Source organism: Glycine soja, chromosome 5 (assembly GCF_004193775.1).
Source record: "Glycine soja cultivar W05 chromosome 5, ASM419377v2, whole genome shotgun sequence".
NCBI classification, from domain to species: Eukaryota; Viridiplantae; Streptophyta; class Magnoliopsida; order Fabales; family Fabaceae; genus Glycine; species Glycine soja.
The window spans coordinates 8,316,942-8,343,083 of NC_041006.1; the positions used below are offsets into that span (position 1 = coordinate 8,316,942).

The following is a 26,142-nucleotide window of genomic DNA, read 5'->3' on the forward strand; positions in this document are numbered from 1 at the left end:
AATCTTTCATATTTAAACAAAAACATTAGTAAATGTACAATATATATAAACAACTAGATTTAAGGGTAGTTTATAAGAAAACTTTCACAATCAAAGGATAAGTACTAACAACTTAATCCTAAAAATAATTGAAATTTGGCACTTATCAACTCCCCCCAACCTAGAATCTTGCTTATCCTCAAGCAAAGTAAAGAAAAATTACAAATAATAATAGTTTAAGAAATAATATTCTTAAAAAATGTGAACATGCTTTGTGAAGAATCAATCCCCAAACTGATAAGAACAACATTTTTCAAAATGCAACAATGAGAAATGAAAGCACTAAGATGAAATTCATAGAACCAAAAATGAGATTAAGATGAATTCACATTTTGTTTCTAAAGAACATCAAAGGAAACATTGGATGCATTCAAATAGAGGAAAACCACTCAAAGGTGCATAATTCTCACACAGGAAAGTGTTTCATCTCAAATCCAATCATTGATATGTCCTAAATCAATTCTGCAAGTCATTTCCCATCAAATAAAGATAAATTGCATAATCATCATGGATCAATAGGTCTTTTAAGGTTGAGCCTGGTTTTGAAGGAAGTCTTGGTTTTTCTGGATATTCAAACATACCTAGAGAATAGGAGAGCAGACAAAAAACATCTAGCTAGTAACTCAAATGAATAATCACTTCCTATCCCTTTTTCATTTTAACCAAGTTATCACCTCTTTCTATTCAAATATTTACAACAACTCTGATAAAATGTACATGATTCAGACTTTTTATTTATCCATAAAGAACTTATTTTTCCTTTTTCTTTTCTCTTTTCTTTTCTTTTCTGTTATTTTTTTTTCTTTTTTGTTTTCCCTTAATACCCATATTAAAATAGAGTATTTACATCATATTAGCCACCGAATGATAGAAATCCCCATCAAAATACCTTTGCTCTCCTAACCTAAGGTAAGGTAGGAAACTTTTATCCTAGGTTAGTGTTCCAACAAAATATCAAGTGTTTGGCTCAAAGGGTTTGCATATGGTAAAATAATATACATTGGGATAGCTTTTTGGCCCATGGCTTAAAATGTAAAGAAAGAAAGAAAGCCTAAATCATATTCATGAATCATATGTTATGACAATTAGAAATTTATGCAAAATCGATTGTAGAACATATCAATGAGGGCACTTAATGTAAAATTTGTGGTTGCACACAATCACTAAAGCTTAAGGCATGTTTCCATATTCAAATCAAATTAGTGTTTTGAAAGTTTTTCTTTTATCAAGTCCAGCAAAAACATCTGAATTCATTTGGTTTTTTGGAAAGTCCTTCATTGTTTTCATTCTCAATGTTTTAAAATAAATCTTTTTGTTGTGTTTTCATCCAAAAATACGTTTCAAAAATATTGGTTGTTGATTCTTTCCAAAGCATGTTATGTTCAAGAAAAAATTTCTATTTAAATCCCAAAAAGAGTTATAATCTATAACTATACTAACAGAATATCAAAGCACGCATAAAATAGGCAAAATAAACAAGTGTAAGTTTGTTAAAAAAAATCCAAAACAGTAACTAAGGTAATAAACTACTGAAATTTAATACAAATTGATAAATAAACATAAAGACAAGTTCACAAAATTTTGAAGATCATGGCTGAGGAGCTCAGTCTCCTCCAATGTGTTGGATCAAGTGGCCTCAGAATAATTAAGAAGGGGGGTTGAATTAATTATTCCTAAACCTTTACTAATTAAAAAATTACTCTTCTAAGGCTTTTACTAAATTGTTAAGAGAATGAGGAGTAGAAAATAAACTTAACAAAAAGTAAAAGCGGAAATTAAATGCACAACGGAAAGTAAAAGAGTAGGGAAGAAGGAGACAAACACACAAGAGTTTTTATACTGATTCGACAACAACTCGTGTCTACATCCAGTCCCCAAGCGACATGCAGTCCTTCAGATTTCTTTCAACCTTGTAAAAATCCTTTTACAAGCAAAGATCCATAAGGGATGTACCCTTCCTTGTTCTCTTCGAAACCCCAGTGGATGTACCCTCCACTAGAACTGATCCACAAGAGATGTACCCTTTCTTGTTCTTAGTTAAACCCAAATAGATGTACCCTCTACTTGTACCACAAAGGATGTACCCTCCAATGTGTTAAGACAAAGATCTCGGGCTGTTAAACCTTTGATACTTTCTGAATGGGGATACAAAAGAATTCTCAGGCGGTTAGTCCTTTGAACACTTTTGTATTAGGGAAAGGGAAGAATAAAAAGAATTCTCAGATTGTGTCTTTTGAATTCTTTGACAAGGGAGAAGAGAGACACAAAAGAATTCAGGCAGTTAGTCCTTTGTTCTTTTGGAAAAGGGAGAAGAGAGACACAAAAAGAATTCAGGCGGTTAGTCCTTGGCGAATTCTTTTTTGCAAAGGGAGAAGAGAATGAAAAGATGAATAACACAAGTTTTCAAGGTTTGGAAAACCAGAAAACTTCAGAAAGCTTTTGGTACAAAGAAGAAGAAGAAGTTCAAAGAGATTCAAGGCTTGTAAGGGATTGTAAGATATTGATTGGAAAGTATTCAAGATTGAATGAACATGCAAAACAAAGCCTTGCTTTTATAGACTCTTCATGTCTGGTCAAGAAGACCATTTAGAAGAGTTATAACTTTTAGAAAAACTTAAAACCAATTTGAAAAAGTCAAAAACCTTTTGAAGAGTTACATCTTTTGATTTATTCAGAAACAATCACTGGTAATTGATTACCAAATCAGTGTAATCGATTACACAAAGCTTTTATGTGAAAGGATGTGACTCTTCACATTTGAATTTGAATTTCAACGTTCAAAGGCACTGGTAATCGATTACCAAAACATTGTAATCGATTACAGCTTTTTGAAATTAATTGGAACGTTGTAAATTCAATTTGAAAACTTTTTCAAAACAATTTTGCTACTGGTAATCGATTACAACAATCTAGTAATCGATTACCAGAGAGTAAAAACTCTTTGGTAAACATGTTTTGAGAAAAATCATGTGCTACTCAATTTTTGAGAAAAACTTTTCATACTTATCTTGATTAAGCCTTCTCTTGATTCTTGAATCTTGAGTCTTGAATCTTGATCTTGATTCTTGAGATCTTGAACCTTGAATCTTGATTCTTGACTCTAAACTTTCTTCTTGAGTCTTGAATTCTTCTTGATTCTTATCTTGAACTCTTGAATTGTTCTTGATTCACTTGAGTTGTTCTTTGATTGATCTTTGAGCTTTTTGTCATCACCTTTGTCATCATCTTTTGTTATCATCATTGTTATCATCAAAACACCTTTGAATCACCTTTGATTCATCATGAAGCTTTGCTTCTACAATCTCCCCCTTTTTGATGATGACAACTTCTGAAATCAAGAAACACATACACACTTTTTCCTAGTCGATCACTCACATAAATTCTCCCCTTTTGTTTTTGAATTTATGCTTCTCTTAAAATTAAGTTAATTACTCATGTGAGTTCTTGATTTAATCCCTATTTCTCTCCCCCTTTGGCATCAACAAAAAGCCAAAGTGCGTATCAAATTTGAAGTTTTCAAATATAAATAAACATCCATACAACATTCATAAAAAAAAACTATCAACCAAATCATGAAGTAAGAAGCAAGAACCATGAAAACCATGAAGCATGAAGCAACAATCATGAATAGATTAATTATAAATTCCACATAGTCAAATAACATACTTGTTCAACCATACCATGCAAATAAGGAAATAGTAAATTGTTCAAATACCATAATAATATAGCCAAAATACAAGGCTGAAAATCAAAGTACTAATAATATTAAAATAAAAATCTAAGATGATGGTGGCGGTGGTGGTGGAAGATCGAAGCTTGAACGAATGTAAGATACATCTTCTTCAACCTTTGTCATTCTTGACTCCATTTCATTGAAGCGCATATCCACTTGCAATTCCAAAGTGTCAAACCTTTCACCAACAAAGGTTTGAAGACCATCAAACTTTTCCAAAATCTTCGAAAGAAGAGATGAATCTTCTCCCTCATGTCCTTCTTCACCAACATTTCTAGCACCCTTCTTTATCCAAGAGCCATCATGCTCCTTAATATAACCAAAGGATGCTATGACTGAAGCGCCTATAAGAAATGATCTCTTGATTGGAACATAGGGTTCAGAATCAAGAGGGATGTTGAAGTGTTGAAGGAAAAAGGTAACAAGATGAGGATAAGGCAATGGGGCATTCAATCGCAATGCCTTATGCATGTGATATCTAACAAGGTGTGCCCAATCAATTTGTAAACCTTCATGAAAGGCGCACATGACAATGAGATCTTCTTCAAAAACCTGGGCAAGGTTTGAAGATCTAGGAAGCAAAATGCGAACAATAAGGTAAGGGAGGATGCGACTTTCAAAAGCCAATGAACCAGCAAGAAGCCTTCCGGTCATATCTGCTTGGCTGGTGCAAACCAACCGGCGGGCATCATGCACAGAAAAATCGAATTTCCAATCATCAATCAGTGCACCCTCAAAAGGTACACCTTCACTAGGCAATTTTGTTAAATCATAAAATAGGGATTGGTCAATGACTATCTTAATCCCATAAACCTCAGACATTAGGGTACCTTCATGGATTTCTAAATTAGAATAGAAAGCTTTGACTAGTTCAGAATAAACAGGTAATTTCAGAGACATGAATGGCATAAGATTGGAGTTTTCAAATGCTTGAAAGCATTCAAAATTCTCATTTGAGAAGAACTCCATATCTATGAATTTTGGGTCTATAATGGAATGAGAGGAAAAGAGGTTTGTGTACTGTATATGCTGTTCCTCTGATGAGAACAATGATCCAGAGGGAATGGAGGGAGGAATTGGGGTTTCCTATGACCCGGAATGTCGTTGACTCTGACTCGAAGTGCCTTTCCGCTTCTTCGATGGTTCCGCCATTTGAGGAGTTTTTTTGGGATTTCAATCGGTTCAAATGAAAAAGATTGAAAAAAGATGAAGTTTGGGCTTTGTGGGGAGTAATTTGGTCAAGAATTGAGTGAGATATGGCTGGAAGAAAATTTGGGGGCGAGGGTTTTCGAGAGAGAGAAGAGTTGCAGGTTTCGGAATTTGAAATCTGAATATATAGGTGCAGGGACGCATTGTAATCGATTACACAAAAATGGTAATCGATTACCAGAGAGCAACATTGACAGAAATAACTGCTTGTAATCGATTACACTATTATGGTAATCGATTACCAGTGGTTATTTTAACCAGAAAACAAAAACAAAAGGCTTTCTAGGAGAGAAGAAGTTTTGAGTTACTATCAAAATATTTTATTATTTTTTATGAAAAATATATTTGAAAATACTTTATGAATAATTTTGAATCATGTAATTCACATATCATATCATGCAAAAACATTAAAACATGGAGATAATCAATTTTATCAAAAACAATCAAAACATAAGTATGAAGAATATTGATTTTACTTAAATATATGAATGAATATTTTATGCAAATAAGATGAAATCAATCAAGCAAATATACTCATGATTTCAAACAATCAAAAGAAAAACAAATAAAGAATTGTTAGTCATCATAATCAAATTGTTTGAATAAAAATTTCAACTTTAAGAGAAATTTTAATAAGATAATGGTTTTGATATTACCTTTTTCAGGATTGAAGTGTCTCGACCTTCAAAGATGAGGATCATGCTTTTTCTCCTTGTTTTTGATCCTTGAGAGATGTTCTCGTCACTTTCATAATCTTTGGTTAGAAGATTAATCTCCTTTTCTGAACCATCGGATGAATCATTGTCATCCCATGCAATGTATGCTTTCTTAGTTCTTCTTTTGTCAAATCTTTTCTTTTCACTTTTCTCCGACCATTCTTCATTTCACGGACAGTTGGCCTTGATGTGACCAATTTGGTTGCATTTGTAACACCTAAAGACTTGAGAATCATCTTGTGATTTTCTTCCATTATTGAAATTCTAACGCCTGTCAATTCTTCTTTTCTTGATGTATTTCTGAAATTTCTTAACAAAGAAGGAAAAATCTTCTTCATCATCTGAATCTTCTTCTTCGTTTTCTTCTTGTATTGAAGATGATGCTTTAAGGGCTATGCTTCTCTTCTTTTTGTCATTTTCTTCATTCTAATTGAGGCATTGAAGTTCCATCTCGTGTTCTTGCAATTTACCAAATAAAGTGGCAAGAGACATGGAAGAAAGGTCTTTACTTTCAGAAATAGCAGTTACCTTGGGCTGCCATTCCCTACTTAAACATCTTAAGACTTTATTAATTAAATCTTCATTAGGAAAGACTTTTTCTAATGATGTAAGATGGTTTACTATATGTGTAAACCTTTTTTGCAAACTATGGATATTTTCATTTGGATTCATCCTAAATAATTCATATTCATGGGTAAGGGTATTTATTCTAGACCCTTTTACATCTGTGGTTCCTTCATGGGTTAATTAGAAAGTATTCCACATATCCTTGGCATTAGTACAATCTGACACTCTGAAGTACTCGTCTATTCCTAGGGCTGAAGTGATGATGTTTTTGGCTTTGAGATCGTACTGGATTTTTCTCCTATCTTCTTCTGTCCACTTATCTCTAGGTTTTTGGGTTGTAGTGCTTGTGCTTACATCTACTATAGTGGGTATGTGTGGTCCTAATTCTATTGCTTCCCAAATATTTAGATATATGGCTTCAATGAATATCTGCATGCGGGTTTTCCAATAATGGTAACCCTCACCATTGAAAATGGGTGGTCTGTGAATGGAATTTCCTTCAGGAAACAGGGAATTTGAGGAGGCCATATATCTTGAAGTGGTTAGACTTTCTACAAGATACCTGCTCTATTACCACTTGTTGGATCAAGTGGCCTCAGAATAATTAAGAAGGGGGGTTGAATTAATTATTCCTAAACCTTTACTAATTAAAAAATTACTCTTCTAAGGCTTTTACTAAATTGTTAAGAGAATGAGGAGTAGAAAAGAAACTTAAAAAAAAGTAAAAGCGGAAATTAAATGCACAACGGAAAGTAAAAGAGTAGGGAAGAAGGAGACAAACACACAAGAGTTTTTATACTGATTCGACAACAACTCGTGTCTACATCCAGTCCCCAAGCGACCTGCAGTCCTTGAGATTTCTTTCAACATTGTAAAAATCCTTTTACAAGCAAAGATCCATAAGGGATGTACCCTTCCTTGTTCTCTTCGAAACCCCAGTGGATGTACCCTCCACTAGAATTGATCCACAAGAGATGTACCCTTTCTTGTTCTTAGTTAAACCCAAATAGATGTACCCTCTACTTGTACCACAAAGGATGTACCCTCCAATGTGTTAAGACAAAGATCTCGGGCTGTTAAACCTTTGATACTTTCTGAATGGGGATACAAAAGAATTCTCAGGCGGTTATTTTGTATTAGGGAAAGGGAAGAATCAAAAGAATTCTCAGATTGTGTCATTTTGAATTCTTTGACAAGGGAGAAGGGAGACACAAAAGAATTCAGGCGGTTAGTTCTTTGTTCTTTTGGAAAAGGGAGAAGAGAGACACAAAAAGAATTCAGGCGGTTAGTCCTTGGCGAATTCTTTTTGGCAAAGGGTGAAGAGAATGAAAAGATGAATAGCACAACGTTTCAAGGTTTGGAAAACCAGAAAACTTCAGAAAGCTTTTGGTACAAAGAAGAAGAAGAAGAAGTTCAAAGAGATTCAAGGCTTGTAAAGGATTGTAAGAGATTGATTGGAAAGTATTCAAGATTGAATGAATGAATGAAAATACAAAACAAAGCCTTGCTTTTATAGACTCTTCATGTCTGGTCAAGATGAGCATTTAGAAGAGTTATAACTTTTAGAAAAACTTAAAACCAATTTGAAAAAGTCAAAAACCTTTTGAAGAGTTACATCTTTTGATTTATTCATAAACAATCACTGGTAATCAATTATTAAATCAGTGTAATCGATTACACAAAGCTTTTATGTGAAAGGATGTGACTCTTCACATTTGAATTTGAATTTCAACGTTCAAAGGCACTGGTAATCGATTACCAAAACATTGTAATCGATTACAACTTTTTGAAATTAATTGGAACGTTGTAAATTCAATTTGAAAACTTTTTCAAAACAATTTTGCTACTGGTAATCGATTACAACAATCTGGTAATCGATTACCAGAGAGTAAAAACTCTTTGGTAAACATGTTTTGAGAAAAATCATGTGCTACTCAATTTTTGAGAAAAACTTTTCATACTTATCTTGATTAAGCCTTCTCTTGATTCTTGAATCTTGAGTCTTGAATCTTGATCTTGATTCTTGAGATCTTGAACCTTGAATCTTGATTCTTGACTCTAAACTTTCTTCTTGAGTCTTGAATTCTTCTTGATTCTTATCTTGAACTCTTGGAATTGTTCTTGATTCACTTGAGTTGTTCTTTGATTGATCTTTGAGCTTTTTGTCATCACCTTTGTCCTCATCTTTTGTTATCATCATTGTTATCATCTAAATACCTTTGAATCACCTTTGATTCATCATGAAGCTTTGCTTCTACACAATGAAATAATCAACTAAATCTGCCATGTCTTCATCTTCCTCAGCTCTTCCTCCATCTCCTTGGGCAGCTCCTTGAGCATCTGTAGGTCTTGGCTCCTCATGAAAAATAGGCCTATCTCCAGGCCATGTAACAATGTCTCTAAACTACTTGGGAGTAGGCCAAGGGTAAGGGCTAGGGTCCTGGTGATGCTGGTGCAGTGTGTAGTGGTAGAAGTTGTCATTCAACTGCATCTGGCCCCTATGATTTGCTTCCTACTGGTCAGCCAAATGATGCATGTACGTGTGCATCTGGAGCTTCATCCTTTGTAAGTGGGATGAGATGAACTCCAAGGATGATGGCTAATGTGGAGGTGGTGGTGTTGCATCTGCTGCTGGCTGAGGTTGCTGATCTTGCTCTAGTTATTGTACCTGCCTTGGTAGGAAATATTTTTCAATAAATGATCTATTAATTGGAGGCTAGATGTGATTTTTTGGTGTGACCAGTACTCCACAGAACTGGCAGAGACCTGTAATTAAAGCAGGAAAACCCAATGCCTTGTTAGACTTTTCTGGGTCCACTAGGTGCTTAGGAGGTTCAGTACCAACAAACTGATGGATAACATCTGAAATGAGTTAGGCCACATGAACATTGATTTTCTCCATAATGTTGTAGACTACCTAACATTTAGGTAGGGTAAGATTAGAGTTGTGGTCACTCGAAAGGATATTACTGAGGAGGAAAGTCATATAGATTTGAGTTAGAGTCGTCATGTTAGTGCGCATTATTTGCAATCACTTCCCTGCCATGCTCCATACAAAATCATGTTCTGGGAAGCAAAGTAGCTAACCTATAGCCTCTTCATCAAAACCTGTAGTCTGACCTCTTCTTGCAGTGTATTCATATTGTTGCCCCTCCTCTAAGATCAATGGATTCCCTAAAAATTTGTTTATGGTATTTGTGTCATAAGGAATCCATTGGCCCTGCACTTTGGAGCATTTGTCCATAACGCCTTCCTTAGTAGGCCAAGCATTTGCATAAAATTCCAGGACAACTTCAGGGTCATATTTAGGCATGGGCTCTGCAAGCTGTGTACAATGTCTCGTAGCAATCTCTGTTTGGAATTCAAGATACAGCTAATTGGACCCTTCTTTCCTTGAGGAAAGAAAAATCTTTGATCGCTTCAAAGCGGCATTGATATTCCTCACTACGAAAGCAATGTCCATCAAATTCAAATTCTACAGGTGGAGTTGTGCTAAATCCTTCTCCTGTAGTGGTCTTCCTAGCTCTCTTAGAGGTAAGTTTCTTTGGAGCCATCTGTAACAAAGACAAGTCCAACTAGAATTTTAGCAAAAATTATTTTTCAAGGAATACCTAGCCATTTTGAATTTGGTCAATTTTTAGCAACCAAGAAGTCAATGTGTGTGAAAGTTTAATCAAAACAGCATTTTAAACAGCAATTCAATCCACCCAAACGCAACAATTTAAGTCCAAAATAAAATGTTGGCCATAAGTTTAATTGCCCATTAATAACTCATGTAATTGCATTTTAAGGAAATGTTGTAATTTCAAGCTCAATTCACAACCCTATTTAAGTTATCAATTTGAGTTTATCTAACACCTAAACTAATGACTAAACATGTTTAAGCATTCAGATTTTTAAAAGAAAACATAGTATAGCCATTGTGACATTTTATTGAACACTTGGTGTGCACATGTTTAGGCATGTATAAACGAAGGATTGAGAATAATTAGAAAAATTAAAACAAGTAGAAAAGCAAGAGAGGGCCTAGCATCATTCAGAACAACACATCTTTTGAACAAATGATCATCCATTCATACAAAAATTTAAATTGCATTTCATTGAAAGGAAAACACAAATCATCAAATAACTCATAAACAAGATGCGAAAATTAGATAGAACATGGTTCTTACTTGAATGAGATGAAGTGAAATGCAAAAATTGGAGAAAATGAGGGCACTTGTATGAATTTCTGGGTGAAGAAGGTGTAGCCTTCGTGTTTTAAGAGGAAGAAGGCTTTTGGAGCTAGCCTTCATGTTTTAAGAGGAAGAAGGCTTTTGGAGCTTGATTTCACCCCCCCCCCCCCCCTTTTATTTTTTTTGCAGACGTTCACACACCTAGGCGAGTTAATGGTCTATTTTTTTTAAGTAGAAAAATTTAAAATGGACAATTAATCCCTTATAAATAAAATGATAATCCTAAAATATTTTAAAAATAGTTCAAACAAACAAATATTTAAACAACACAAGTATGAAATCAGAAGAAAAGAAATTTTAAAAGTAGAGTTAAGAAATACTAGGTTGCTTCCTAAGAGCGTTTCTTTAACGTCTTTATAGTTGGACGTCTTTGTTGTGGTTCAAGCCTCTTGCAGTTGGACAATAGTGGTTAGCCTCTCGAAATCTCCACCTAAGTAGTGTTTGATTCTGCTGCCATTCACGGTCCATGTCCTTTTGGTGGTTGGGTCTTCCAATATCACTGCTCCTTGTGGCATAACTTCTTTGATGATGAATGGTCATGACCACTTGGATTTCAGCTTACCTAGAAACAATCTTAATCTAGAATTAAATAACAATACCTGTTGACCAGGCTGAAAATTCCTTTTTGACAGCTTTTTGCCATGATAGATTTTTACTCTTTGCTTATAAAGCTTGGAATTCTCATAAGCTTGAACCCTCAATTCCTCCAATTCATGGAGTTGGAGCTTCTTGTGTTCACCAGCTGTATTTGAGTCAAAGTTCAAAAATTTTAATGCCCAATAAGCTTTATGTTCCAACTCAATAGGTAGGTGACAAGATTTTCCATAGACCAACTGGAAAGGAGTAAGTCTTGTAGGGGCTTTGTATGTTGTTCTGTATACCCATAAAGCTTCATCTAGATTTTGGGACCAATCCTTCCTTGATTGAGCAACTGTTTTTTCTAAAATTTTCTTAACTTTTCTGTTAGAAACTTCAGCTTGCCCATTGGTATGAGAGTGGTAAGGTAAGGCTACCTTGTGTTCGACACTGTAGTGTTGGAGGACTTTTGTGAGTTGGGCATTACAAAAATGAGATCCTTTGTCACTTATTAGTACCTTGGGTATGCCAAACCGTGAGAAAATATTACTTTTTAGGAAGCAAATAACGGTTTTTGCATCTATCTGTTGTACCGCTACTGCTTCCACCCATTATGTTACATAGTCTACAACCAATAAAATATATTCATATGAGTAAGATGAAGGAAATAGACCTATGAAATCTATCACCCAGTAGTCAAAAGCTTCGACTTCCAAAATACTTTGCAATGACATTTCATTCCTTCTGGAGAGTTCACCTGTTCTTTGACATTTGTCACGCCTTTGGATGTATTCATGAGCATCTTTGCACAAGGTAGGTCAATAAAAACCAGATTGGAGAACCTTGACAACAGTCCTCTCTCCATTATAATGGCCTCCATAAGGTGAACTATGGCAATGCCATAGTATGCTTTGTAGGAAATTGTCTGCTCCAATTTTAAATAGATAAGGATCATCCCACACAAAATATTTAGCATCCCTGAAAAACTTCTTCTTTTGATGCCAGGTTAGATCATCAGGGAGTGCACCAACTACTTTAAAATTAGCTATATCAGCAAACCATGGCCTTATTGAAATGTTAATAGCTTCTCGTTAGGAAACTCTTCTTGAATCTCAGGTCCTTGTGTGGTCACCTCATCAATAGTCAGCCGAGACAGATGATCAGCTACATGATTTTCACTTCCCTTTTTATCCTTGATTTCTAAATCAAATTCCCGCAACAATAGAATCCAATGGATAAGTCGGGGTTTAGAATCAGCTTTAACCAACATATATCTTATAGCAACATGATCAGTAAAAACCACAATTTTAGATCTTATCAAATAAGATCTAAATTTTTCCAAAGCATATACTATTGCAAGCAATTCTTTCTCAATTGTGGCATAACTAATTTGAGTTTCGTTTAAAACCTTGCTTTCATAGTGTATGACATGAAAAATTTTATTTTTCCTTTGACCCATAACTGCTCCTACTACATAATCACTTGCATCACACATTATTTGAAAATCTAGTGTCCAATTTGGAGCAATGATAATGGGTGCATAGATCAGTTTCTGTTTCAAAGTATCAAAAGCTTCAAAACATAATTTATCAAAATGAAATGAAACTTCTTTATTCAAAAGATTGCTCAAAGGTTTGGCAATTTTAGAAAAATCTTTGATGAAATGCCCGTAGAATCTAGCATCTCCTAAAAAAAAATTTGATGCCTATGACATTTGCTGGTGGTGGAAATTTTTCAATGACTTCCAACTTAGCTTTGTCAACCTCAATGCCATGCACCAAGATTTTATAACCCAACACAATGCCTTCAGTCACCATAAAGTGGCATTTCTCCCAATTGAGTACAAAGTTTGTTTCAACACACTGCTTCAGTACAGTGTCAAGATTAGACAAAAATATATCAAAAGAAGAGCCAAAAACAAAGAAGTCATCCATAAATACTTCAATACTTTTTTCAATGAGATAAGAGAAAATAGAAAGCATGCACCGTTGGAATGTTGCAAGAGCATTATACAGACCAAAGGGCATCTTTGTGTAAGCAAAAACACCTAAGGGGCAAGTAAAGGCTGCCTTTTCTTGATCTTTAGGATTAATAGTGATTTGATTATATCCTGAATACCCATCAAGAAAACAATAATATTTTTTCCCTGCTAGTCTCTCCAACATATGATCGATAAATGGTAATGGAAAATGATCTTTTCTGGTGGCTTTATTGAGCTTTTTGTAATCAATACATATTCTCCAACCCATAACAGTACAAGTTGGTATTAGCTCATTTTGGGAATTACTTGTATTGGACTTACCCATTGGCTATCAAAAATAGGATATATCATTCCAACCTCTAATAGCTTGACTACCTCCTTTCTTACCACTTCTTTCATGGTTGGATTGAGATGTCTTTGTGGCTGAGCTACAAGTTTATAATCCTCTTCCATTAAAATTCTATGCATACAATAAGAAGGACTAATACTTGTGAGGTCTGATAAGGTCCAACCAATTGCTCCTATGTAGTCTTGCAAAATTTTCACTAGTCTTTTTTCTTCTTCTTTAGAGACATTTGAATTGATGATGATTGGTTTCTGTGAATCGCCTGCAAGAAAAACACATTTTAAGTGTAGAGGTAAAGGTTTCATCTCTATTGTTGCTTCCTTTGGCTTCTTTTCTTTTATTTTTTGAAAGAAAGATTGGTGGTAAGGAATTTCTCTGAAGGCATTTAGCTGTTGGAGACATTCTGAATTATTCTTTGCTTCAACTTCACTCTTCTCCTCAAACACTTCAGTCAATGTTTTCTCTAACCTATCTTTTCTTTGAGTATACTTTCTAGAGTCAGAAATTACCTCATCCAAGACATCCATTCGAAAACACTCCACTTTATCTTTTGAGTGCTTCATGGCTTTGAAGACATTAAATTGCACTTCATCATCTTGGACTCTGACAGTGAGTTTTCCATCATCAACATCAATCATTACTATGGCAGTCTTCATGAAAGGCCTGCCAAGAATTAATGGAACTTCATTGTCTTCTTCCATGTCCATCACCACGAAGTCGACTGGAAAGAGAAATTTGTCGACTTTCACCAACACATCTTCAATAATACCATAAGGATGCTTGATAGTTCTGTCAGCTAGTTGCAAAGCCATCCTTGTGGGTCTAATTTCAACTTATCTAATGTGTTTGATCATATATAAGGGCATGAGGTTAATGCTTGCACCTAAATCAAGAAGTGTTATGCCCATCGATATTCTCCCAATAGTTACAGGAATTGTGAAACTATTGGGATCTCGTGATTTTTCTGGAATGAATTTTTGGATGATTGCACTGCATCCTGCTTCCAACTCTACTGTTTCATCATTCGTGATTCTTCTTTTCTTTGTAAGAAATTCTTTCATGAATTTGGCATTTGCTCTAGTGCTTCTGAAAAGGGAATGTTAATTTGTAGTTTCTTAAAAATATCTAAAAAATGTGAGTACTGCTTTTCCTTATCCTTTTTTGATGGAGCATGTGGATAAGGAAGATGTTGAATTGGCGGATGATATAGTACAACTTTGCCTTTGCTAGATGTTGTTTTCTTCAATTTCTACTTCTCCACCTCACTCATTTCTTTCTCCTCCTCTTTAGCTAATACTTCATTTTTTTGCTCTATTTCGACTACTTCTTTTTCATCATTGATTTTTACAACTCCTCCATTTGTCTTTTTCTCACTAAACTCACTTTCGTCTTCAAAACAACCATTTTCCCCCTCCTAGTTGTAACTGCCTTACATTGTTCTCTTGGGTTGACCTCTGTGGTTGCTGAGAAGGATCTACTTCCATGCTCAGACATTTGTTTCGCCAATTGTTCCACCTGAACCTCTAGATTTTTAATAGAAGCATGAGTGTTCTTTTGGTTTGAGATGGATACCTACATAAACTAGGTTAAGGTATCTTCCATCTTGGACATTCTATCTGGTTGAGCTTGTTGTTGTTGTGTACCCTTAATTGAAGAACCTCCATACGTGTTGTTAGAAGGACCTGCAAAAGAAGTGTTATTTGGACCAGAATATGTATTATTATGTGGTCTCCTGCCATAAGGTTGATTTGAACCTAAGCCACCCCTATAGCCTTGGTATCTTCCTTGAAAGTTTTGTTGAGGTCTAGCCTGGTTCTGCAGATAATGGGCCTCCTCTTCTTGTTGTCCATCACCAGGTGTTGAACAGTGGCCATTCTAATGGTTACCACCACAAAAATCACATCTCAAAATTTGTCGAACTTGGTGAGCTTGATATGTTTTCTGTGGTCCACCTTGGTGATATTGCTGAGGAAGTTGGCTTATCTGCTTTGTTAAGGCCTCAAATTGTTGTGTTAAGAGTTTTTTTGTGCTAGAATTGCACTTTGAGTGTCCAACTCCATTATACCTTTTCTTTGAGTCAGAGCTCTATCATGAACACTTTGATAATCACTGGCTACTATGGAGTCAATGATTACAACGACTTCCTCTAGACTCTTGGACATCATAGTCCCTCCAGTTGAGGCATCAAGGATCATCTTGGTTTAAGGTTTCAAACCACTATATAGGATATGCAATTGTGTAGCATCATCAAAGTTATGGTTTGGGTACCTCCACCACAAAGCTTTGAATCTCTCCCATGTCTCATAGAGAGGATCATCAGATCCTTGGGAAAATGTCGCGATGGCAGATTTTGCGCTTATAAATCTTGATGGAGGAAAGAACCTCGCTATGAATTTCTCCTCCACCTCTTCCCAAGTGTTGAGGCTTTTATTTGGATGTGATTAGAGCCATGTTTTTGCCTTACCTGCTAATGAAAATGGAAAAGCTCTGATGCAATCCTACCCCGCAAGGGCATTGGATAGCAAACTCCAAGTAGATTGGGCCAGAGATGCAAGAGAATGCCCTAGGGTTCTTATGAGCCTTAGGGTAGATTTCGGGCCCATGGGCTAAGTACGGGCCCACTTATCTTTGTACATATTAGATTAAGGTTTCATTATTTTTGGGCCTTGTATTTAGGGCTCCATAATGTAGGTAGGGTACCCTAGAAATATAGGATTTTTCAGCCCTTGTATTTTAGGGCACCTAGACTAGTTTTTGTATTAGGGGTAGTTTTGTAATTTCACATGCACTAAGTGAATATTTGATGTGTGTAGTTGGAAATAAATTTAATTGAATTGGTTGAAGCCCAATCGAATTAAATTTTATAGGGGGAGGTGAGCATTTGCTTACTACACCCCATTGCCACATCATATAGTCACACTTTGTGCATGTCCTTCATGCTTTACATGCCTCATGACACCTAAGCACACTTAGTGGAGAATCTTGGAATTGATCTTGGATTAGTGGGCTGAACCATAACTAAAATTCACTAATCATAATTAGTGAAATTTTGGCTCCAAAGTTTGGCTCCATAAATTCAATTTCAAATTCAAGTGAAATTTGAATTGAAATTCAAATTTCCCTCCAATTTTATGTGACACTTAGGCTATAAATAGAGGTCATCTGTGTGCAGTTTTTTCAACTTTGATCATTTGAATATTAAACTTCAGATTTAAAAGCTCATTTAGAGCACAAAATTTCGTGCTCTTCTCTTCCTCTCCCTTCATTCATCTCCTTCTTCCTCCAAGCTCTTATCCATGGCCTCCTATGATGGTGAGCTTCTTCTAGACTCATCTTCTCCTTGAAGTGGCATCTCCTCTCTCTCTTCCTTCTCCCTTTCGTTGCCATTCATCTTCCAAGAAGCAAAGGAATCCATTGATGAAGAAGATCCTAGGCCTACAAGCTCCAATGGAGCTTACATCAAGCTCTAAGGTAGACAGCTTCAACATCTTCATCAGAAGCTCCCATTCCAAGAAGGTAGACAAATGTGTGTATGGATCCTCATGATCCATTCCAACAAAGGGATGTGAGCCAATTAGACTAAGCAGTGCTGGCTTCAATTCCACGACCTTATTGTTGAAAGGAGGAATAACTATGTTGTCGTAATTTTTTGGGCCTTGTTGATAAGCATAGTCACCTAGTGGCCTTAAGAGTACTTGTTGTAGCCAGAAGTGACATAGAAAATACTATGTTTTAATCAAAGATTTGATTAGTGGAACCCTTCAAGGTATGATGGAGAACTGAACGTAGCCCAAAAGTTGGGGTGAACCAGTACAAAACATTTGTGTTTTGATAACAGCTAAATATGAGTTATTTTTTTATAAAAATATATTGAAAATATCTTTGAAAATATTTATTTAGCAGTTATTTTTGGATTGAAAGATAAGAATTGATATTTTTCTTATTTATGGCTTGCAGATATGAAAAGGAGGAATTAAAATCAATACAAATCCAAAAGTTATAAAAAATATAAATAAGGAAAATCTTTTGGCATCAGGTGGATTTGATTTTGATAACTGCCAAATATGGGATATGAAAAGGATGGATTAAAAGCAAAACAAATACAAAAGATATCAAAAATAAATAAGGAAGATTTTTTGGCATCAGGCCCAAGTCCACTCCAGCAGCTATAAAAAGGGAGTCAAGCCAAGGAGAAAACACACCAAGTCTCAGAGCACTCTCACTACTACCCAAAGCCTGAGAACTCCTCATTTCCTCTCTTTTTTTTATCATTTTTTCCAATTCTTTCTTCCATCCCTCCCATTGTAAAGCCCTCATGGCCATGAGTGGCTAATCCCTTAGTTAGGACCTGGCAGGGCTAAAAAGTCAAACGATGTATGGTGCACTTCAAATTTATCAATGCAAAAGGAGTCCCTTCTAGGTTTCTTTTTTATTCTATTATATTTTTTGTTTCTATCTTGCATATTTCATCTTATTATTCTATTAGGGGTTAGGTGCTAAAGAGAGGGTAACCTTTAATTAAGATATAAGGAAAGTATGCATGTACAGATTTTAGGGGTTAGATGTTCGAGAGAGGGTAACCTTTAATAGAACAAGAAGAAAGGATATCTTAATAAAATCATTGAAGAACAAAAAAAAGATTGCATTATGCCCATGCGTCAAAGCAAGCATCTAGAATTAAACCTTCCTGTATTTTATTTATTGAATCTTTTCAAAGACATTTGGGAGATAGGTAAGTAAAATAGGCTTGTTATCGTGAGACATTAGGGGCAAGTATTTTAACAAATGCGGGTAGAATAAAATCAATTGCATTGGTAAATAAAATCATTAATTCATACATCCTAGGCGATAAAGGCATGCTAGGTCCTGACATTCACATCCATTTGAATTTTACTTTGTATCACACTGCTTTCTCTTTTATTGTTTATTTACAATTCCGAATTCTTGTTTTCCAACCCTTAAATCTTTATAAATTCATTACACTTATAAATTGAAAAAGTATTTAAAATAAGTACAACAAAAAATCCCTATGGAAATCGACACTCGAACTTCCGAGATTTTACTACTTAGACAAATTGGTACACTTGCCAATCGGTTAACAAGTTTTTGGCATATCATGACTAAAATTCTTATGCTCTCTTAAACCCTAAAATAAGGTAGGAGATAATTAAAATAGGCTTAGGGGTTTTTTAAAAAAACATGATTATCATTTTTGGCTTAAATATGGTGCAAGGGATAAATTATCATCAAAGGTTGGCTTTTTGGCTAAGTGGCTAAAAATATGAAGAAACATGGCCTTGATCATTTTCACCTCATGTAATTAATCTAACAGTCTAAGAATGATGCAAAATCAACAAATTAAAAAAAAACGTTCTCTCACAAGTAGGTTTCACACAACTCATCGGGACAAGACAAAGTTGTTGGCTTACCGTACCATGATTTCTTTCCGACAAACTAACTTTTTCCTCTCTTTGTTGTGATTCATACTCCGTTACTTGAACTGGCGTTTGCCTTCATGGAACCAGCATTTTCTCAAAAATTGGTATGTAGCATTTCAAGTGTTGAATCCTTTCAGAAAAAGCTTAAAAAGTGACTTCACAAGTTATCATGCACTTATTCAATAATCCAAATTGACTGAATTTAAACTACTGAAATTAAATTGCTGAAATTAAAGAAAAAGAAAGATAGAAAAAGAAAAACTAAAGACAAGAAACATAAAGAAACGAAATAAAGAAAAAAATAAAAATCCTGGTAAAAAGATTTGGGTCTCAATCTTGTGTGGGCCCTGGATCCCAATAAGCTGCTAGATCTGCAATATGGTTTCATCCTTAGTCCCGACTTCAGTGGTATCTCCGAACTCAGAGGGCTCACCCCCCCCCCCCCCCCCATCATTAGAGGGTTGGACTCCTGGCCAAGCAACCTACTGGATGAAGGCCTCTAGTACTTCCAAAGTGGACTGAGAGTCCATGAAGATCCTGAAAAAAAATCTTGTTTCTTATTTGTTTCTTTTTTTATATAGAAAATCTCCTTTTGTACAGATGTGTTGGGTTGCCTCCCAGTGAGCGCTTAATTTATCATCTTTAGCTAGACATTGTGCTTGCTTCAAGGGTCATTTAAATAGACAACGCTTGTGAGCCTTTCTAATTGTCCTCCATTATAGATCTTCAAACGCTATCCATTAATTATCCATTTTTTTTATCAAGATTTCTTCCTATAGGATCCTCCAACTCAATTGCACCATGGGGTCTCACTTCTTTAATGACAAACGGTCCTGACCACTTTGATTTTAGCTTACCTGGGAACAATCTAAGTATGGAGTTAAAGAGTAATACCTGTTGGCCCGACTGGAAGTTTTTTTTTCTACAATTTCCTGTTATGATACGCCTCCATTTTCTGCTTGTAGATTCTAGAGGACTCATAGGCATTCAGTCTCATTTCCTCTAACTCTAGCAATTGTAATTTTCTCCTTTCTCCACATGCGATTTCATCAAGTTGAGCAATTTAAGAACCCAGTACGCTTTGTGCTCCAACTCCACTGGCAAGTGACATGTTTTCCCATATACTAGCTGAAATGGAGACAATCGGATAGGGGTCTTGAATGTGGTCCTGCAAGCCCACAGAGCGTCGTCTAGCTTCAAAGCCCAATCCTTTCTTGATGATGCAACAGTCTTCTCAAGGATTCGCTTTAGTTCTCTGTTTGAAATTTCTGCTTGGCCATTTTTATGTGGATGATAAGGTGTAGCCACCTTATGTATGACATTATAGTGTTCCAGGACTTTTTTCAACTGATTGTTGCAGAAGTGTTTTCCCCCATCGCTGATTAGGGCCCGTGGGACTCCAAAACGGGATAAAATATTTTTCTTTAGAAACTTTATTACTACCCTGGCATCATCTTTTGGAGTGGCTATGGCTTCTACCCACTTTGACACGTAGTCTACAACTACCAAGATATAAATGTTCCTGTATGAAGAAGGAAGGGGTCCCATGAAATTAATGCCCCAACAGTCAAAAATTTCTACCTCCATGATATTCTGCAGCGACATCTCGTTTCTTCTAGAAATCCCCCTTGTTCTCTGACATTTATCACAACAACGCATAAAATTGTGAGTATCTTTAAAAATAGAGGGCCAGAAGAAACCTGATTGTAGCACTTTTGCCATTGTCCTGTCTCCGTTGTGGTGACCTCCATAGGGTGAACTGTGGCAGTGCCAAAGAATGCTTTGTGCTTCCTCCATTGTAACACACATTCTTAGCAGATTATCAGCTCTTGTTTTAAACAGATGGGGGTCATCCCATACATAGAAGCGGGAATCCTGCAAGAATTTCTTCCGCTGACTCCAATTAAATTCTTCTGGGATGATCCATGTGGCTTTGTAATTATCCATATCAGCAAACCAAGGTCTTGTGGCAACCTGCAAAAGAAACTCATTAGGAAATTCTCCTTTTACCTTCGGTTCTTCCTTGGTTATGTCTTCATTCTTTAACCGGGAAAGGTGATTAGCTACCACGTTCTCGGATCCCTTCTTGTCTTTGATGACAATGTCAAATTCTTGTAGAAGTAGGACCCATCTAATCAACCTTGGTTTGGAATCTGCTTTGGTGAGAAGATGTTTAATAGTAGCATGATCAGTAAAAATTATTACCTTTAACCCTACCAGATAAGACCTGAATTTCTCCAAGGCGAAGACAATGGCTAGCATCTCCTTCTCTGTTGTGGCATAATTAACTTGTGCTTCATTGAGGACTTTGCTAGCATAATAAATGGCATGAAATACCTTGTCTTCCCTTTGTCCTAGAAATGCACCCACTGTGTAGTCACTGGCATCACACATCAATTCAAATTCTTTGTTCCAGTTTGGTGCAATCATTACTGGTGCCGTCGCGAGCTTGGTCTTTAGGGTCTGGAATGTTGCTGCACAATCATCATCAAAATTAAAAAACATATATTTATTTAACAAATTGCTTAATGGTATTGCAATCTTCGAGAAGTCCTTGATGAACCTCCTGTAAAAATCTGCATGCCCTAGAAAGCTTTTAATTCCTTTTACATTTGTTGGTGGTGGCAACTTTTCAATTACTTCTATTTTTTCCCTATCTACCTCAATCCCTCGGGTTGAAATCTTGTGGCCCAGAACTATACCTTCTCGAATCATGAAGTGACACTTTTCCTAATTCAGCACCAAGTTAGTTTCTACACACCTTTGTAGTACCATCTTCAAGTTCTTCAAGCAGCTTTCAAATGAGGGCCTAAACACTGAAAAGTTGTCCATGAATACCTCAATACATTTCTCCACCATGTCTGAAAAATGGCCAGCATGCACCTTTGGAATGTGGCTGATTCATTACATAACCCAAATGACATCTGTCTATAGGCAAACCAAAAGGGCATGTGAAGGCCGTCTTCTCTTGGTCTTTGGGGTCCACAGCAATCTGGTTATAACCTGAATATCCATCCAAAAAGCAATATATGCCTGACCTACAAGCCTCTCCAACATCTGATCCATGAAGGGTAAAGGAAAATGATCATTCCTTATGGCTTCATTTAGCTTGCGGTAGTCGAAGTCGATGTATATTCGCCAACCAGTGACAGTCAATGTTGGTATCAAGTCGTTCTTCTCGTTCCAGATGACTATCATTCCCCCTTTCTTTGGTACCACCTGTACTGGGCTTATCCAAGCGCTGTCAGAGATGGGATAAATAAGCCCAGCCTCTAGAAGCTTGAGCACCTCCTTCCTTACCTCTTCCTTCATCGATGGGTTCAACCTTCTCTGGGATTGTCGGACTGGTCTATAATCTTCTTCCATCATTATCTTGTGCATATAGTAGGCAGGGCTGATACCTTTTAGGGCTGATACCTCTTATATGTCACCCAATTACTTCCTTGTGTCTCCTTAGAATTTCTACTAACCTGTTCTCTTCTTCAATTGTGAGTGAGTTGCTGATCACCACAAGTTTGTTGGATCGAGTGGCCTCAGAATAATTAAGAAGAGGGGGTTGAATTAATTATTCCTAAACCTTTACTAATTAAAAATTACTCTTCTAAGGCTTTTACTTATTTTGTTAAGAGAATATGGAGTAGAAGAGAAACTTAACAAAAAGTAAAAGCAGAAATTAAATGCACAGCGGAAAGTAAAAAAGTAGGGAAGAAGGAAACAAACACACAAGAGTTTTTATACTGGTTCGGCAATAACCCGTGCCTACATCCAGTCCCCAAGCGACCTGCGGTCCTTGAGATTTCTTTCAACCTTGTAAAAATCCATTTACAAGCAAAGATCCACAAGGGATGTACCCTCCGTTGTTCTCTTTGAACCTAGTGGATGTACCCTCCACTAGAATTGATCCACAAGAGATGTACCCTCTCTTGTTCTCAGTCAAACCCAAGTAGATGTACCCTCTACTTGTACCACAAAGGATGTACCCTCCAATGTGTTAAGACAAAGATCTCAGGCTGTTAAACCTTTGATACTTTGTGAATGGGGATACAAAAGAATTCTCAGGCGGTTAGTCCTTTGAACACTTTTGTATTAGGGAATGGGAAGAATCAAAAGAATTCTCATACTGTGTCGTTTTGAATTCTTTGACAAGGGAGAAGGGAGACACAAAAGAATTCAGGCGGTTAGTCCTTTGTTCTTTTGGAAAAGGGAGAAGAGAGACACAAAAAGAATTCAGGCGGTTAGTCCTTGGCGAATTCTTTTTGGCAAAGGGAGATGAGAATGAAAAAGATGAATAGCACAAGTTTTCAAGGTTTAGAAAAACCAGAAAACTTTGGAAAGCTTTTGGCAAAAGGAAGAAGAAGAAGAAGTTCAAAGAGACTCAGAAATCAATGTGAAAAACTTGCTTGTGTAAAGAATGAATTGAAAAAGATTGATTGATAGAATGAATGAATTGATTGAAAAATGCAAAACAAAGCCTTGCTTTTATAGACTCTTCGTGTCTAGTTAAGAAGACCATTTAGAAGAGTTATAACTTTTAGAAAAACTTAAAACCAATTTGAAAAAGTCAAAAACCTTTTGAAGAGTTACATCTTTTGATTTATTCAGAAACAGTCACTGGTAATCGATTACCAAATTAGTGTAATCGATTACACAAAGCTTTTGTGTGAAAGGATGTGACTCTTCACATTTGAATTTGAATTTCAACGTTCAAAGGCACTGGTAATCGATTACCAAAACATTGTAATCGATTACAACTTTTTGAAAATAATTGGAACGTTGTAAATTCAATTTGAAAACTTTTTCAAAACAATTTTGCTACTGGTAATCGATTACAATAATCTGGTAATCGATTACCAGAGAGTAAAAACTCTTTGGTAAAAGGTTTTGTCAAAAACTCATGTGCTATTCAAAGTTTTGAAAAACTTTTTAATACTTATCTTGATTGAGTCTTCTCTTCATTCTTGAATCCTGAGTCTTGAGTCTTGAATCTTGATCTTGATTCTTGAGATCTTGAACCTTGAATCTTGATTCTTGTCTCTAGACTTTCTTCTTGAGTCTTGAATTCTTCTTGATTCTTATCTTGAACTCTTGAATTGTTCTTGATTTACTTGAGTTGTTCTTTGATTGATCTTTGATTCACTTGAGTTGTTATTTGATTGATCTTTGAGCTTTTTGTCATCACCTTTGTCATCATCTTTTGTTATCATCATTGTTATCATCAAAACACCTTTGAATCACCTTTGATTCAGCATGAAGCTTTGCTTCTACAAAGTTTAGTCTCACCTTCTTCTAAAAACACATACTTTAAATGATCAGGAAATATCTTCAACTCTACCTTCTTCTCCTCGGATGGCTTCTCGCTCGTTAGTTCCTCGAAGCTGGTTCCCCTTTCAACAGTGTTGTCTTCTTGATCCATGTCTTCCAAGCAAGCCCTTAGATCTTCTTCTTCTTCACGGGTCAAACAGTCTCCCATATTCACCATGGCTCTTTCCAACGAAGTCTGTGGCATTTCAAGAGCGCTAACATCTTCCTCGTTGACTTCCTCCACCTTGAAGCACTTCCAGTTCTCCTTAGGGTACTTCATTGCTTTCAACAGGTTGAAGGTTACCTTCTAATTGTCAATGTTCAACTCCAGATTTCCGTTCCCCGTATCAACCACACAGTTGGCAGTCAGCATGAAGGGTTTGCCTAAGAAAAGAGGAATCTCCATGTCTTCTTTGATATCCATGATGACAAAGTCCATCAGAAAAGTGAAGTGGCGGACTTTGGCTAGGACATCTTCTACTACCCCATACGATCTTGTGACTGAGTGGTCTGCTAGCTGAAGCGTCATCCTGATTGGGTCTATCTTCAGATCACCAATTCTTCTGCACATTGATAGGGGCATCAGGTTGATACTTGCCCCTAAGTCAATGAGGGCCTTTCCTATCGACTCCTTCCCTATGGTGCAGGGGATAGTCACACTCCCAGGGTCCTTGAACTTCTGAGGTAGCTTCCTCTGGTTTACTGCACTGCAGTTGCCTCCTACCACAATGTTCTCATTATCAATATACTTCCCCTTCTTGGTAAGGATGTCCTTCATAAACTTCGTGTAGAGTGGCATTTGCTGTAAGGCTTCCCCGAATGGCATTGTTATTTCCAACCCCTTGAATATTTCCAAGAAACACTTGAAGTAACGCTCCTTATTCTTCTTTTACGGTACCAAAGGATATAGGGGCTCCTTTAGAGTGGCTGGTGGCTCTTCTCTCTTAGCTTCTCGGGCTAGCTGGCTTTTGGTCTTAGGAGTTAAGACTGCTTCTTCTTCTTCTCTCATCTCTTCTTCTCTCTCTCCTTCTTTGTCTGTCCTTCATTCCCTAGACTGGTCTTCCTTTGCTTCTTCCTCCTCTTGTGCCTTCTTCTAGCTTCTGGTCAGCACAGCCTTGCACTCTTCCTTGGGGTTCTTTTCCGTGTTGGTTCCAAAGCTACCGGAGGGTCTTTCAGCCATCTGTTTGCCCAATTGTCCTACCTGCATTTCCAAGTTTTTGATTTAGGCTTCTGTGCTTCGGTAATTCAACATTGAAATTTGTATGAATTGGTTTAGCGTCTCCTCAAGCTTGTTGGTTTTCTCGTGAATATCTACCCCTTGGTTGAGATTCTGGGCAGGCTGACTTTGTTGCTCCTTGTTGTATTGATTCCCTGGGTGATTCCTCTAGCTTGAACCTTGTGTAAAGTTCCTTCCTTGGTTGAATCCTGGTGGACCACTATTAAATCTGGTTGATCCTTGATTGAATCTGGACAGACCTCCTTGGTTGTAACCTTGGAATCCATGGTGATTTGGTATGCCCATGTAGTTGACTTCCCTGGAAGGGTCTTCTTGGATCGTGCATTGTTCATGCTCTTGTATTCCTCCACATGTATGACATCCTCCTACCTGCAAAATAGAAGAGTGAGAAGGACTTACCGCTTATAGTTGTTGTGGTAGCTTGCTGAGGGTCTCGTTCAGGGCTTCTATTTGTCTAGATAGTAGCTTATTTTGCGCCAAGGTTGCATCTTGCGTTATGAGTTCCCATGTCCGCAAGTTGTTGCCTTTGAAGGAGTGCAACCACCTTTTTGCTTCCTTTTCAAGTGAAAAAGAGAAAAGATTGAGGCATATAGCACTTTCAGGGACACCGGCTATTTTAACGGTGTTACAAATCTCTATATAAGAAGCAAGGTGCGCATATGGATCCTTGTTTGGAAGAGGTTCCCTTGAATGAGTTGGATGAGAGAGTGAGGGTAAGAGATGTAGGCCGCTTGAACTTCCGGCCTTGCAATGCTTGTAAAAAA

At 36.5% G+C, this 26,142-nt stretch overlaps 1 protein-coding gene across 1 annotated transcript; it reads right to left on the minus strand.

The window, feature by feature from the left end:
• Positions 1–24,448: 24,448 nt before the first annotated feature.
• LOC114411105 lies at positions 24,449–24,967 on the minus strand. The gene has a single exon (XM_028374867.1). The coding sequence runs from the start codon at positions 24,965–24,967 to the stop codon at positions 24,449–24,451; it is 519 nt and encodes a 172-aa protein (XP_028230668.1).
• Positions 24,968–26,142: the final 1,175 nt, after the last annotated feature.